At 52.3% G+C, this 15,176-nt stretch overlaps 1 protein-coding gene across 1 annotated transcript in view; it reads right to left on the bottom strand.

The window, feature by feature from the left end:
* Positions 1-15,176, bottom strand: part of CASZ1 (castor zinc finger 1) — a 102,423-nt gene that overhangs the window by 53,018 nt on the left and 34,229 nt on the right. The window contains exon 3 of the mRNA XM_043999142.1: positions 193-705. Coding sequence (XP_043855077.1) covers positions 193-705 — 513 coding nt within the window. The remainder of the gene's footprint in view (positions 1-192; positions 706-15,176) is intronic.

The raw sequence follows: 15,176 nt of genomic DNA, 5'->3' as shown, positions 1-15,176 counted from the left end.
TGTGACCTCACTCAGGGTCCCCCCTCGGGGAAAGCCTCAGGACCTGGTCCCCTACCCTCACCCCGGATTTCTTGGGATGATGTTTTGCTGACACAGCCCCCCACAAGTGATCCCAAAGGACGTCTGTACTCCAGGTAATGAGACCAAATAAGAGTTGGTGGCTTGAGATGCCAGGGTGGGGTGTGGCCTTACCTGAAGCCTGCTTGGTGCTGTGCCCACCCTCCTCTTTGGGGGCTGTTCCCTCTGAGTCCCGTTCTTCTAGGAAGCTGCTGCTCTGGGAGGTGGGCCCCCGCGCTTCCTCAGCATGGTCCTCCTCATCGCTGCACCCCTGGGGTTGCACCATGTAGACCCCCTCGGGGGGCAGCTCGAGGCCCTCACGGATGCTGCGCCCTATGATGGGGGCCGGGGCCGGCTCCTCACTGTACTCCCCATTGACCCACTTCTCGATCACGGCCCGCCGCCTGTCTTCCTCACTCCGGGGTGTCTGGGTGACCTTGGCCTCTGCCCCAGCGCCTTGCTCCTTCTCCCGCGGCCGCAGGGGGTTGCCCTGGCCGCCTTCTGGCCGGAGGCCTGCTTCTGCTCCCTGCTCCACCACCACCTGGCGGCTCAGCTTGGCACAGATGGCGTTGAGCTTCAGGCCGCCTTTGCGCTTGGCCGCCATCGCGGGTTTTCCTGAGGGTGGGTCGGGGCATAGAGCGCCTTCAGCTGGAGGAATAGAAAAGGAGACAGATGGTCAGGCAGGCACTGAGACTAAGCATCACCTCCCTTCAATCGGGCAGCCATTCATCAAGCATTTATAAAGTGCCTTGATCTATATACTAGGTGCTGGGGATATACAGACAAAAATATAACACCGCTTGCCCTCAAGAAGCATGGAAGAGAGCAGAACCAAGAGAACATTGTGCACACAGAGACAGCAATATTGTTTGATGAAGAATTGTAAAGGACTTGACTATTCTCAACAATACAATGATCTAAGACAATCCTGAAGGACTGTTGATGAAACATCCTATTCACCTCCAAAGAAAGAACTGATATTGATGGAACATAGACGGAAGAAGGCTATTTTCACTTTCTATTTTTTCTTTTATTCAAGTTTTCTTGTACAAAATGACTACTATGGTCATGTTTTACATAACTGTACATGTATAACCCATATCTGATTGCTTGTCCCTTTAGGGAAGGGGGAGGGAGGGATAAAAATTAGAACCCAAACTATAAATAAAAATGTTTATTACTTTAAAAAAAAGAAGCTTCTATATGAAACCCCTTCAGTCTTGTTAGCAGGAGGGTGCAAAGGAGACAACTTTGTATTTAGAATCAGAATTTCTGTGTCTAAATCCCAGCACTGGCTCCTTGATGCCTATGTGATCCTAGGCAAGTCACTTCAACAACAACAAGAGACAACAACAGCAGGCGTTTAATAGAGGATCTACTATATGCTGGGCACAACTGTGCTAAGTGCCTCACAAGTATACTCACAACAACCCTGGGAGGTAGGTGCTATTATGATCCCCACTTTACATATGGGGAAACTGAGGCAAACAGGGTTAAGTGACTTGCCCAGGGTCACACAGCTAGTGCCTGTGTCTGTATTTGAACTCAAATTTTCCTGACTCCATGCTCATTGATTTATCAAGGAAGGAAGAAAGGAAAGAAGGGAGGGAAGGAGGAAGAAAGGAAAGAGGGAAGGAAGGGAAGAAGGAAAGGAGGAAGGAAGGGAGAGGAGGAAGAAGGAAGAAAGAACCCAATTTTCCGGACTCCAGGTCTAGAACCCTGTGGTTGGGGCAGACAGGAGAAGAGGGACAGAGCATTGAATGCCAAACCCAAAGGGGTTTCCTTCCCACCACAACAGCCCCTGCTGTGGTTCTGGCCAGCCCTGTTTGTCATAGGCATCGTCTCTGAGGAGCTGCCCTGGACTCAAGTGGATCACCTGGGTCCAGGTCAATCCAACCTTTCGCTTTATTCAGTAGTTTGGTTTGGAGGGGACCCAGGCTCAGGTCCTATTTCTGGCAGACTGAAGAGCCCTGCCCTCTCTCTACTCTGGCTTTCTCTCCTCCGTGTTTCTAAACACAGAGCATCCTTATCCCCTGGGAGAGCAAAGAAAGGGCTGCATTTGGAGCTGAGGAACCAGATTCATTCATTCATCTAATTCATTCATTCCATCATTTCCACAGATTTCCCAAGAAGGCCTCTGGGCACAGCAGAAAGCATGGACTTGGAGGTGGGGGACCCAGGACTGCCATCTAGTGCTTGTGTGACCCGGGGCAAGTCCCCTAAGCCCTCCTGGTCTTAGTTCCTCATCTGTCAAGTGAAGAGGTTGGACCCAAAGGCCTACAGTTACCTGTGCTACCTTAGCCAGGTCACCTCCCCCTTCTTTACAAAACAAGGGGAAGTGGATTAGATGGTCAATTAGTCACTCAGTTGTTCACCAGGGGCAGGAACTATGTTAGGTGCTAGGGACACAGGAACAAAGAAGAAAACAATGAGAGAGAGGGGAGAGGAGGGGAAGGGAGGGAAGGGGAGGAGAGGAGAGAGAAAGAGGAGAGAGAAGAGAGAGGAGAAAGAAAAGAGAAAGGAGAGAGAGAAGAGAGAGAAGAAAGAAAAGAGAGAGGGGAGAGAGAGAGAGAGAGAGAGAGAGAGAGAGAGAGAGAGAGAGAGAGAGAGAGAGAGAGAGAGAGAGAGAGAGAGAGAGAGAGGTGTCTTTCTGGATCTAAATAGCCTGTAATCATCCCCCTGACCCCGGGGGCTCTCTTACCCTCATTCCCTTTCTTTATCCCCTCTCTCTATCTCCCAACACTTTCTTCAGACATACTCCCATCTCAATTTCTCCGTTCACTTCCCTTGAATCTAGAATCAACAAAGGGCCTTGGGTTCAAATTGTGTCTTGGCCACTTACTACCTACGGGAGCCAAGTCCCTCACCTGTAAAAGCAGTGGATTGGACCAGAACCCTGTGAAGTCCCTTCTGGCTCTAAAGCAAGCATCCTAAGACTTCTCATTCCTCACTGCCTCCACCCAACCCTCTCTGGGTAAGAAGCATCTCCCCTAGTCCCTGACACACGCCACCCTCCTCCTACAGCAAATGTTTCTGTCTCCTAGAGCCCCCCCTAGAGCCCAAAGGGAAAAGAGGAGAGGAAGGTCCCTGGGGAGCACCTCCTCCCGTCCACTGTCGGCTCTGTGGGTCCCCACCAGCCCCAGCTGGAAACAAGGAACCCAGAAAGCTCCTAATCCCCAAATGACAGCAAAGTTTAGCTCCCCCTGTCCAAGGGCAGCCCCAGGACTGCAGAGCTCAAGCTGATACAGGTCCTAGCTCTCCAGGGGCCAGGGAAAAGGGGGGAAGCCCCCCTCCCCACCCTGAGTCTTGCACACTTTCTCTCTCCCTCTCGCTCTCCTCCCCCTTTCTCTCTCTCACACACTCTCTCCTTTTTCTCATACTCTCCTCTTATTTTTTCTCTCCCTTTCTCCCTCCTTCCCTTTCTTCCTCTCCTCCCTCCCTCTTTCACATACACATACACCCTCACTCTTTATATCTACTCTTCAGAGACACTCACCATGACTGTCCAAAGAGTCTCTCTCTCTCTCTCTCTCTCTCACACACACACACACACACACACACACACACACACACACACACACACTTTCACAAGCTGGACACTGGTTAAGTTGAATTCTCCCTCTGTGGAGAGGCATCCCACATCTCTACATCCAGCCCCAAGTTCTCCTCTGAGCTCCAGGCCTGCATCACCAAAGGCCCATTGGGCATCTCCACCAGGATGTCCTATAGTCAGGGCAAAGCCAGCACGTCTAGCACAGAACTCATTTAATCTCCCCCTTCCCCAAACCTCCCTACATGGGCAGAGGGCAGTTGCCCAGGTCTGGACTTGTCCTTGAGTCCTCCCTTATTGTCTCTAGGATAAAACAGATTCCTCAACCTGGTATTTAAGGCCCTCTACAAAGTGTCTCCAGGCCACCTTTCCACTCCGATTTTAACTTTTACCTACTCTGGTTCTAGCAAGGCCACTGGTATTCTTCTGAATTTCAAGGTCTCTGCTGTTCACAATCTCCCACTTCCGTGCTTTTGCACAGGCTGAATCCTGCAGGCCTAGCGTGCTCTCGTTTCTCACTTCCACCTTAGAATTTCCAGCTTCCTTTTAGGCTCGGTTCAGGTGCTCTGAACACCACAGGTGCTTAATAAATGCTTGCTGTTGTTGTAGGAGGAATTCCAAGATGCCAAGGGTCAAAATTTCCCTTGAAACATAAACTCTTTTTTTGGGGGGGGGGCAATGAGGGTTAAGTGACTTGCCCAAGGTCACACAGCTAGTAAGTGTCAAGTGTCTGAGGCCAGATTTGAACTCAGGTCCTCCTGAATCCAGGGCCAGTGCTTTATCCACTGTGCCACCTAGCTGCCCCTCCCTTGAAACATAACAATTGTACATGAGCCTAAAAAACCCCAGCTCTGCTCAGAGGCGTGCTGGTAAATGTTTTATATCTGGCTCTCTCGGGGGAAAAAATGTATAAAGGACACACTTATTAACATTTTCACTTTCTTAAATCTAGACAATTGATAAGATAACCAACCAAGCCCTGATGGACATTGTTTGTGGATTTCTAAGGTGTAAATGCTCACACCGAGAATTTAACAACTGGTTCTGAGGCCAATCTAGCCAACCTAACTCTGCCCCTCAATATGAATGCTATCAAGTCATTCCACAGTGTATCAACAACTGTGAAGACACACACAGATAAATACACACATACACGGGTTCATTCATACTTGTATTTGCCACAGAGGCTCACAAACTCTACTTATTCATCCAATTTGTTAATTAATGAACCGTTGATCTGAGGTTTCTTTACAATGGCCCCTTGAGGGGCATCTGGCACATACTCTCACAGATGGGGAAACTGAGGCAAGGTCACACGGCTAATTAGTGTGCCAGGCTAAGCTAAGCTAAGTTTGGGAGGGAGGTGAATTTTCTCATCTCTAGAGCCATAGAGAAGATGGGAAAATACTTCTCCCTCTCCTTTTTGCAGAGGTGGGGTGATACGGGTGTGGAATGCTGCATATACTGTCACACTGGGTTGACGCATTGGTTCATTTTGCTAAACTTCTTTCCCCTTTGCAACGCCCCTTTTTTTCACGTTAGAAGGGCTGCCTTTGGGTAAGAGACTGGAGAGGGATATATGGACATACATCGATATCTATTGATATATGGATATCTATGGAGATATATCAATAGCTTTACATATTTGTGGATAAATATCTATATCAATATATGGGTATATCAATATCTAGAGAGATATGGATATAGCTATAGATACACACATATAAAAATGAAATTGATTAAAACAAAATACACAAATTATAAACTATATTTTTAAAAAATTGTGTGTCAGAGCTAGGATTCAAACTCATTTCATAGAAAGCAGTAGCACACAGAATTTGGAATTACGAGTCCTGGGTTCAAGTCCTACTTGCTATGTCTGTGACCGTGGGAAAGTTGCTTAACTTTTCTGGGTTTCAATTTCCCCCTCTGTAAAAGAGGGTGTTGGATTAAATGATGTTTCAGGTCTCCGAGGGCTTCCATGCATGGTTAGGAAGGCAAATTTTGGAAGTCATCTAGCCCAGCTACCTCAGCCTACAGAGAAGGAAACTGAGGCCCAGAGAAATCAAAGGACTTGCCCAAGATCACTGAGGCAGAGGGTAGCAGAGCTTGGTTTCCAAGACCTCAGAATCCAGTTCTGTGACACTGCCCACAGAAGCTCATGGGCTTTGCACTGCACCCTGGGGGTCCCATGTACAACATCCTGTATCCTGCCCCATTGGAGCAACTACAGGCTGATACATCCTCTCCAACAGGGCGTCCCCCAGACCCTGCCTAGCCCATGGCCTCATTCCCAACCTGCTGCTGGGGAAGAAAGGAGGCTGACCCAGTGAATGAGCGGATGGGGGCAGTTATCAAAGCACCAGACTATGCCTGCCCCAGCCGGGGGTTGCAGACTCACCACTCACCGATCCCCACTTTTCTCAGGGGCCAGGGCATCCTTGCCTGATCTGGCCAAAGAGCCCCGAGGAGAGCTGGTGCCCTCTGCCCCTGGCCTCCCCCACCCCGTGGGGGAAGAGGGTGGGAGGTGGCAGCTCTATTTTTAACAGGAGGTGGGTAGCCAAGTGTACACAGCAGACGACAAATGACTCTATAAATATTTATCCAGAGGAAGAGGGGGGCATAAGCTCCCATGGATTGCACTTGCCACGGGGGGACACTGTCTCCCTTGGCCTCCACCCATCCTGAGGTCTCGGCCTCCACCTTCCACCCCCCTGCCCCCCTCTCATTTCCTCTCAGTCGGGTGATCCCCCCTCCCCACTTACTCTCCTCTACCCCTCCTCCAAATCCTGCAGCTACCTCCTCCACAGCTGGAATCCAGCTGTGTACTCTGGGGGCCTCTCTGGCAAGGGGCACCCCCCTCCCCAGTTCCGGTCCCTGGCCCCGCTCTTCTCCCAACTGCTCTCCCAAACACCTGCCCTCCAGCTGCCGCTCCGCCCTGGCCCACCTGCCTTCCAGATGTTGCCCTCCCATTCTGGCTCTAACCTCCATCATCTGTCCCCAGGGTGATGGGAAGGGGGCAGTAGTGGGTATGGGGAGGCTGAGCTAGAAGTCAGCCTGTGGGATGCCAGCTCGGGCAGTGACAGGTATGTGTGGGGTGTCCCATGTACCTGCAGAGGCCTGATCCATGGGGATGTTCTCTCCCTCCATCCCCCTCAGCCCCCACCCTATTCCAGGCCTGGGACCCCGAGGCTTCCCACTCCGATCCAGCCCCAGGCTCCTGTCCATGTAAACATCCCCCCCCGACTTCCCTCTCCCAAAGTAAACGCCTGAGACCCAGCCTCAATGGGAGGAAGCCATCCGTCCCTGGGCCTGTCACCAATGCTTTCATCTCCTTCCTGACACCAGCCCTCCCGCGGCTCTATTTACACTGGACATTTCCTCTGGGAATGATTCCGCCCAGGAGGTAGTCTGGGCGTGTGTGTGGGGGGGAGCAGAGGAGAGTGGGACCCCACTTCTGCCCACTGGGGATGACCCTGAGGGGGTCTGTCGGGGAGAGGCTGGGCCTGGACCAGAAGCAGAGAGGATATCTGGGCTGTGTCACTGAACCCCGACCCAATCAGGCTGCCTCCTGGCCAGATCCCCACCCCACCCCTAGGACACTACAGTCGTGACTTGCTCCCCCCAAGCCTCAGGAGCTGGGTCAATCTGATCTGGGCCATTAACTGATAGTTCTCTTCCTCTGGTCCAAAAGGGGTCATCTGGTTGAACCCCCTTGTAGAGGCGAGGAAGCCGAGGCCCATGGAGATGAAATGACCTCCACCCATACCCACACACACCTGGAGGCAGGAAACACTGGAGGAGGTAGTGAAGGGAAGGAGAGGAGATGGGGCACAGGAAGGATGGAAGAGAAGATTTTAGAACCATAGTTTTAGAGCTATGAGATCTCGGAGGCCTTCGGGTCCTGTCCTATCTTTTTTACAAATGGGGAAACTGAGGCCCAGAGCTCACACACGTAGTATCAGAAGCAGAATCTGAACTCAAGGCCCCTAACTTCAGGGAGGCCATAAGGGCGGGGGATGAAGATGCGGGCAGAGGAGGAAGAGGAGACGGGAAGACACAAATTTCAGAGACAGTTTCAAAACCCATCTCATCTAAGCCGTCCGTTTTACAGATGAGGAAGAGCTCATCGGGAGAAGGACCCGCTGCCCTTGGGCAGAACCCCTCGAGTCTCAGGAGATGCTCCCCATGACTTTCCCTGATGAAATATGAAACTCAGCTGGTCCCACTGGGCAGGGGAGGGCAAGGGGCGCTGGGAAATCGGACGGTAATTCACCCGGAGCATGTCCAGAGGAGGGGGGGAGGGGGGAAGGGAGGGGTGTGCTCATGCCTTGAGCTTCCTATGGGTCCTCCAGCTAGGCCCGAGTGACTGAAGGAGATTTCTGTGTGGGGCCCGGCTGAGCTAGGGGTCCGACCCTTCCACAAACCAAGCTGGGGGCAGCTCCCCAGCCGTGTGTGTACACACAAGCAGAATGGGCACCTCCTCTTGGGGCCAGGACCCTCCCTGGAGAGTCCATCCTTCCCCCTCCCTTCTGCAGCCCTTTCCTCGCCCCCCACCACAGAGTCCCCTAAAGTGTTAACCACAATGGATAAACTGGCATAACAGATTGCTACAATAAATAATTTACTGATATTTATAAATATTCAAATCAGCCAGCTTCAGAAATTGAAAGGGGGGGAGGGCCTCAGGAGAAGGATGGGGAGGGGGGCCGTGGCATTAATTCCACAGCTCCCTCCAAATTCAGCAGAGAAGCCGCTCTTGCCAAACACTCAGGCGGGCTCTGTGGCAGCCGCGGCTCCTGTGGCTAGGCACCTGGGCCCCCTGCCCCCGATCCTGCTCCTCCCCTGGGGAGAGTATATGTAGGGGAGCAGAGAGGGCTGGGGAGGCCCTTCCCTGGGGCCTTCTGCTAGTATCCTGCCTGTTTCGGCACCCCTCTCCTCACAGGCTGGCACTGTCCGGGGGCTCTGGGACCAAACAGATCTGCTATGTTCCCTCAGATTCCCTTCCCTGGGTCGCCCTCTTCTTGGTCAGGAGAAGAGAGATGATGGAGCCAGGGCGAGGGGTCTCCGGGGGACAGGCAGGCCCGGCGTGTCCCCCCCACCCTCATGAGTAATGCCGCTCCTGCGCCCGGCCGGCTGTCAGCTACCAGGCCCACTGTGCTTTATGAGCTAGCTCGGCGGCTCTGAAGTCCCTGGTAGGAAATAAAGTTCTCCCCGTGCGTCCCTTCTAAACATTTCACTCAGTGGAAATGGTGTTTAAGAAAAATGAGGACATATTTCTTCCTAAGGATGCCGTATTCCCCTTTTGAGGTCTAAATTCTGCGGCCTATCAGGAGGTAGGGAGGCCCGGGGCAAAGCACCTCACACCAGAGCCAATGGTTTTTCTAAAGACACAATTCTGCCCTGACGAGCATCGGGGCCGAGTGGATGTCAGGACAACTGTCATCTCTGGTCTTACTTCCACAGGGTGACTATCCTTCCTCTCAATGCAGTCTCAGGCCTGGGAATGTGCCACTGACTTTATCTCCTGACGCCCTCTCAGTCTGGCCACTGCTCTTTGCCTCACTTTATGAAGCTGGTCCAATGCCCCCTTCCCTTCCAAACCCCATCGCTGCAGTGACCAAGGAGGTGCCAGCGTCAGCCTCCAGGACTGAACAGGCAGAATAGACAAGACAAGGCCCTCAGAGATCAGCCGGTCCATTCTCCTCGTAGAGGTGAAGAAACTGAGGCCCATGACTTGCCCAAAGTCACTCAGGCAGTAAAGGTGGGCAGGATTTGAACCCAGATCCTTAGTCCTGAGGATCAGGGGTCTCTGACTTGAGCCTTGGGCTGGGGAGAAGGATCTGTTGGAGTCTCCAGACTCTCTTCCCAGCCCTGCCACCCCCCATCTGTGAGGAGTGGGGCAGGGGTGGGGAGGAGACCCAGGCCCCTGCGCTCTCCCCTTTGGTTTATTTATTTATTATGATTTTTTTTAGTTCAGTTAAAAGGTTTACTATCCAGACGCGTCTAAGTGGCCTCACTTAGCGTAAGTAACTCTATAAATCAGGGAAACCGTTAGCATCCACCGCACAGTCTTGCCATCAATCTCCCCCCAGGTCACAGCCAAACAGGAAGGGGAGAAAAAAAAAGAGTTACCACCCAGGGGAGATTTAAAACATACACCCGCAGCAAACATGCAATGCAACACCGCCGACGTACAGGCCTTGTCTGCACATACAGGCACACACACACACACACACACACACACACACACACACAGGTATGTGCACACACACATACCACATGCATGCACACATATATACACACTCTCATACAGGTACACACATGCACACACTCACGAACATACACACGCACACACAGGGTGTCGGCCGGCAGTCTCCCCAGGTAATGCTGAGGCACTGTCGTTGTGGCAACCAAACCCAAGCACAGCCTCTCCGTTGGAGGGGTGAGGCGGCTGGGGTCTGGGATATGGGAGAACTGGGGCCAACACTGGGGCCTCCGTCAAGCAGTCAAGGGTCTGTAGCGGTGATGGGGACATGGTACAAAGTAGGAGGCTCAAGCTCAGAAGCAGTCCAAAAGGTGCTAGTGGGGTATGGTAGACAGATCATCAGGCTGGGAGGCAGGAAGACCTGAGTTCAAATCCTGCCTTAGACACTCGCTAGCTGTGTGACCCTGGGCAAGTCACTTTGTCTCTGCCTCAGTTTCCTCACCTGTAAAGTGAAGCTCACAAGAGCATCTCAGGGCTCTTGTGAGGATCCAATGAGTTAATATGTCAAGGGCTTTGCAGACCTTAAAGAAAACAACCGAACTAGTTCTTGATTTCAAGGAGTTGCCATTCTCTTGGACAGCAGTTTCACACCTAGAATCAGCTATTAATTAGTATCGTTACAAATAATATTAGAAAAACCACTTGCATTTGTATCGCCAGCACTTAGCACATAGCGATCATTCGATATCTGCTTTTTATGACCATGACTGTTATTATTCCTTATTATCCTGAAGCAGGGTCGAGGAGGGGCACTTGTCAGCTGTGTCCCTTGGGGCTCTACCCTGGGAGGGTGAGGGGAGTTGTGGAAACAGCAGTGAACCTGGGAGTCTCAGGGGACCCAGGATTTAGCTCCAGCTCTGATGCTTACTGAGAAGTCAGGTGGCACGGTAGATAGAGCCCCAGACCTGGAGTCGGGAAGCCCTGAGTTCAAATATGACCTCAGACACTTCCTGGCTGGGTGACCCTGAACGAGTCACTTAGCCCTGTTTGCCTCAGTTCCCTCATCTGTCAAATGAGCTGGAGAAAGAAATGGCCAACCCCTCCAGGATCTCTGCCAAGAAACGGGGTCACAAAGAGTAGGACATGACTGAAAAAACAACTAAATAACAACAAGTGATGCCTCCTTGACCCCGCAGGGCAGAATTAGGAGCGGTGAGGGGAAGGAGAAAAAAAGACAAAGTTCGGGCCAACAAGTCCCTAGTGGTGAGAGCTCTCCTCATGAGGAATGAGCTGCAAGCGGTGGCTAGGCTGCCTCACACCATCACCGGGGGGATGTCACAGAGGGAACTCTTGGCCGGGTGTAGCCGAGACTGGGTGATCTGGACGAGCCTTTCCAGTCCCTGAGATTTTGTGCCTGTGACCGAGTCATGCTTGGCTTGTCTGAGCCTCAGTTTCCTTCTCTGTGAAACAGGGAGAGGTGGGCGACTACTGTCATGATGAGGGGTGGGGACATAGGGGAACTCCCAGATGAGGAAAGTCTCGCTACCAGTGCTGGTCGCCACCTTCTGTGAAATCGTCTATGGTCTCTGAGAGTCGCCTTGAGCACTGGGAAGGATGATGATGGTGGACATTTAGATGGCACCTACAATCATCATCGCATTTGATCCTCACAACCTCCCTGGGAGGTAGGCGCTATTAGCACCTCCTTTTACAGCCGGGGAAACTGAGGCAGGCAGGTGAAGTGACTTGCCCAGGGTCATCAGAGGCAGGGCTCAAATGCAGGTCTTCTCGACCTCAAGGTCAGCCCCCTTAACCATTCTGCCTCTCCCTGTTATTATTATAAAACAATAATAGCAATAATTGCTATGTTAAAATTATTATATGATGTAATAGTATAGTATAATAGCAATTATAGGAGAGAAAAGTGAATAATCATTGTTATTATTCCCATTTTCCTAGACTGGCAGACTGAGCTCACAAATGACCCCCTGACCAGGACACACTCAGGACCCCGAGCTGCCTCTCTGCCATCACTGTCTCTCGACACAAGGTCTCTGGGACCATCTTGATTCCTGACGAACAACATTTGTTTCCCCCTCCTTCTTCCTGATAGTCTTTCCAGGGACTGCCCCTACCCAGGAAGGAAGGACAGGGCCTCAGTCAGTGCCAGCCGATGGACTGATGAGCTTCTGGAGGCAGTGCCGTTTTATGAAATGAAAGGACGCCACGGGGCCCTGGGAGCTGGTGTGGTGGTAATGAGGGGAGGGCTACCCCAAGATCTGGGGCAGGGGCCCCTCAGAGAGAAGAAAACCTCAGGCAGTAGAATGAGGTCTGGGCCTGGTGGTAGAGGTGGGTCCTGCCTGGCCTGGCCTGCAGGGCAGTGCCACCCAGATTGGGGGCGGGGGTCTGGTCACTCTGGGGCCCTGCCAGGGGGTTCAGCAGAATGGAACAATTTTTTAAAAACTGACAGCAAGCTAATGACTCTCTGCTCTTACAGCAGTACCGATAACAGTCAAGGTCCCCTGGCCTGAAGGGAGTGGGCGAGGGGGGAGAAGGGATGGGGAGGAGAACAGAGGTGGCCCCTAAGAGAAGCCTTTGATCACCCGGATAGAACACAGAAGGAAACAACCCCCGTATTCTTCTTCAAAAGCAAAGTCCTTAAGTCTCCTCATGGTGGGGAAGGGGTCATTTAAATGTCATTCTATGGCTGGTCTCTTGTGAACACTTGGGCGCAGGCCGTATGCGTTCAGAGCCGCACCTATATCCTCCTGGCCTGGTCATCCCCGCAGGGGACCCCTCCAAACCCACCCTGATCCGTTTTGTATGCCGGGCCCTTCCCATAGAGCCTGGCACGTAGTAGGTACTTTAACAAATGTCGATAGGCTGATGGAATGAATGAAGGCCTGTGTGCATAAACACACACACACACGCATCCCCATCAGCAGGGCTGTGCCCTGCTTGGGCCCAATGTCCAGTGAGTAGAGGGAGCTTGGCCGCAAGCTGGGGGACAGGAGAGGACGGCACGGAGAGCTGGTGTAGCCCACCCAGTTTCTCCCCCGGGCCCCCTGGCTCCCTAGAGCCTGCCCACTGGGAAGCAGCCCCCTGCCGTGGGGGGGGGGGGGAGGGTGTCCCAAATCTCTCCTTCTCCTCTCCCTCCTCCGGACGTCTCCCTGCTCCTCCTGTTCTGAATCTCTCCGTGAACTCTATTTCTCTTTCCCCTCTGAAAACAACTGAGCTGTAAATACTGTTTAACCTTCTCCCCCCCGGCCCCCCTCCCCTCCGCACTATAAAAACACAAATATGCCATAACTCAGCTGGCTCCGCCGCCTCAGCCTGCAACATGCCCTGAGCCCAGGCCTCTCAGGAAGGTCATTACAAACGACTTTCCGATTCACTGCTCCTGAAATAATTTTGTGTATTAAAACCTGAATCTGCAGTTTCTGGGGCCGAAAGCCTGGCTTAATTATGGCGGGTGTCCTTGGGACGGACAGTGATCCTTCACTCGGCTCTCGCTCCCCAGCCAGCTCCGGAGCCCCCTCCGCCCGCCCGCCGCCCGCCCGCCCGCCAGCCCACCCCCCTCCCTGGGCCCAATCTGTTTTCAAAGTGTGTCTGTCCTTTATTAAATTGTTTTCTTTTCCACATTATCAGTTGCCATGGAGACCTCATCTCTCGGATTATTTGAATTTCATTATATCTATTGATTTGGGAGCATTTCATCTTTTTTATTGTTTTTCTGTCAATTTTCAAAACGAATAACCATCTAATTTGCGTCAGTGCTGATTATGTTTGTCCCTCAATAGAGGTCGGCAGCTGCACCAGGGAAACAAATCAATGAGGTACCCTCATAAAACTCCCCACTACAATCTCCAGGATGTGTGGGTGACATTCCACGCCTGTGAGAGAGACACTCATCAGGCTCCCTCCAACTTGGAGAATGCCGGCTAAGCCTTGCCACGCGCACCCGCCTGCTGCCCCCCCTCCCTTTAATATTTAATTTAGCCATTTGGGGTATTATTCACCATGTTTTTTTATTAAGGTGGGCAGGCTGGTGGGGCTTTTTGGGGGGGTATGGATTTTTTCTAAATTTGAGGGTGCAGAGGGAAAACTCAGGAGTCGGGAAGCCCCACACACACAGAGAGAGAGAGAGAGATGAGTAGAGTAGATAGAGGAGAAGGATGGGGGAGAGGAAGAAGCCCACGAGAGAAAGAGGGGAACACGAGGCCAGCCAGAGATGGTGGGGGGAGGCCAGAGAGGGGAACTGAGGGAAGGGGAGAGGAAAAGAGGGAATTCAGATTGCTTACTTTGTTGGTTTTTTTTTTAATAATTTATGCAATTTTAAGCATTTATGTATAAATTTTTTAATAAGCCACCCCGGAGCAGAATGGCCATTAACATCCAACGTCCTTCTGTCCAATGGGCGGGCGGAGAGGATCAATTTCTGAGAGCACTTTCCCTTTTTTTTTTATGACATGATAAAATGCTTTTAAAGCAACTTACACAAATATGGAAATTTCTTTCCCCCCTTTCTCTTCTCCCTTCCCCTCCTCGCCTCCTTATTCACCAGGGAGGTGTGTGTGTGTGTGTGTGTGTGTGTGTGTGTGTGTGTGTGCTCGCACACTCACTGGGGCTGGGGGGTGGGGTGGGGTGGGGGGAGCGGCAGTGGCTGGCAGGGAGACAGTCCCAGTTCTAACTGGAGCAGGCCGCCTGTCCTTCTAACAAGGACATAAACTTTCATTACCCATGCACGCAGTCAAAGACAATTTAGGGAGACGGCATTGCTCAGAAAAGGAAGACCTCAGCTATTCCCAGCTGGAGTCAGCTCCCTGACGTTTGGGGGAGGGGGCCCCCTCCTCCAGCACCCCTGTCCAGACCCCTCCCACCACCACGGACCCGGGTCCTGAGGCTGGGGGGGGGGTGTGTGTGCCGGGCTTTAGGGATGGTAGAACCAAAGGCAGGCCCCAAAAGGGGGTGGGAGGGCAGATATCACGTCCTCCCCTGGCTAGAGGGAGGCAGCCCTGGGCCTGATATTTCCCCCTGAAATTAACCACACGGGCTTCCCAGGCACTCTGGGGATCCAGGCCTCCCCAAGGTGCCTGGCCATGCAAGGACCAGCCTCTGGAGGCCTTGGAAGCCCTCGCACCCTCGGGGCACTGCCCACTTGGCGGGTCCCTGGCCTCTTATGGGGGGCAGGGCTGTCTCTGGCAGAGGTTGGGGTTCAGCGGATCAGGCATCCTGGAGCTGTTTGGTGGAAAGGACAGAAGTTGTGGCAGCTTGCTTCAGGATACCTAATCTCTTCTCTTTCCCTTAAAAAAAGATAGCTGACGTGTCTATAGGGTTTCAGAGCTTGCAAAGAGCTTTTTG

This window comes from Dromiciops gliroides, chromosome 3, assembly GCF_019393635.1.
Source record: "Dromiciops gliroides isolate mDroGli1 chromosome 3, mDroGli1.pri, whole genome shotgun sequence".
Lineage (NCBI taxonomy): Eukaryota > Metazoa > Chordata > Mammalia > Microbiotheria > Microbiotheriidae > Dromiciops > Dromiciops gliroides.
The sequence above is the reverse complement of the archived record's forward strand: the minus strand, read 5'-3'. Positions and strand labels throughout refer to the sequence as shown.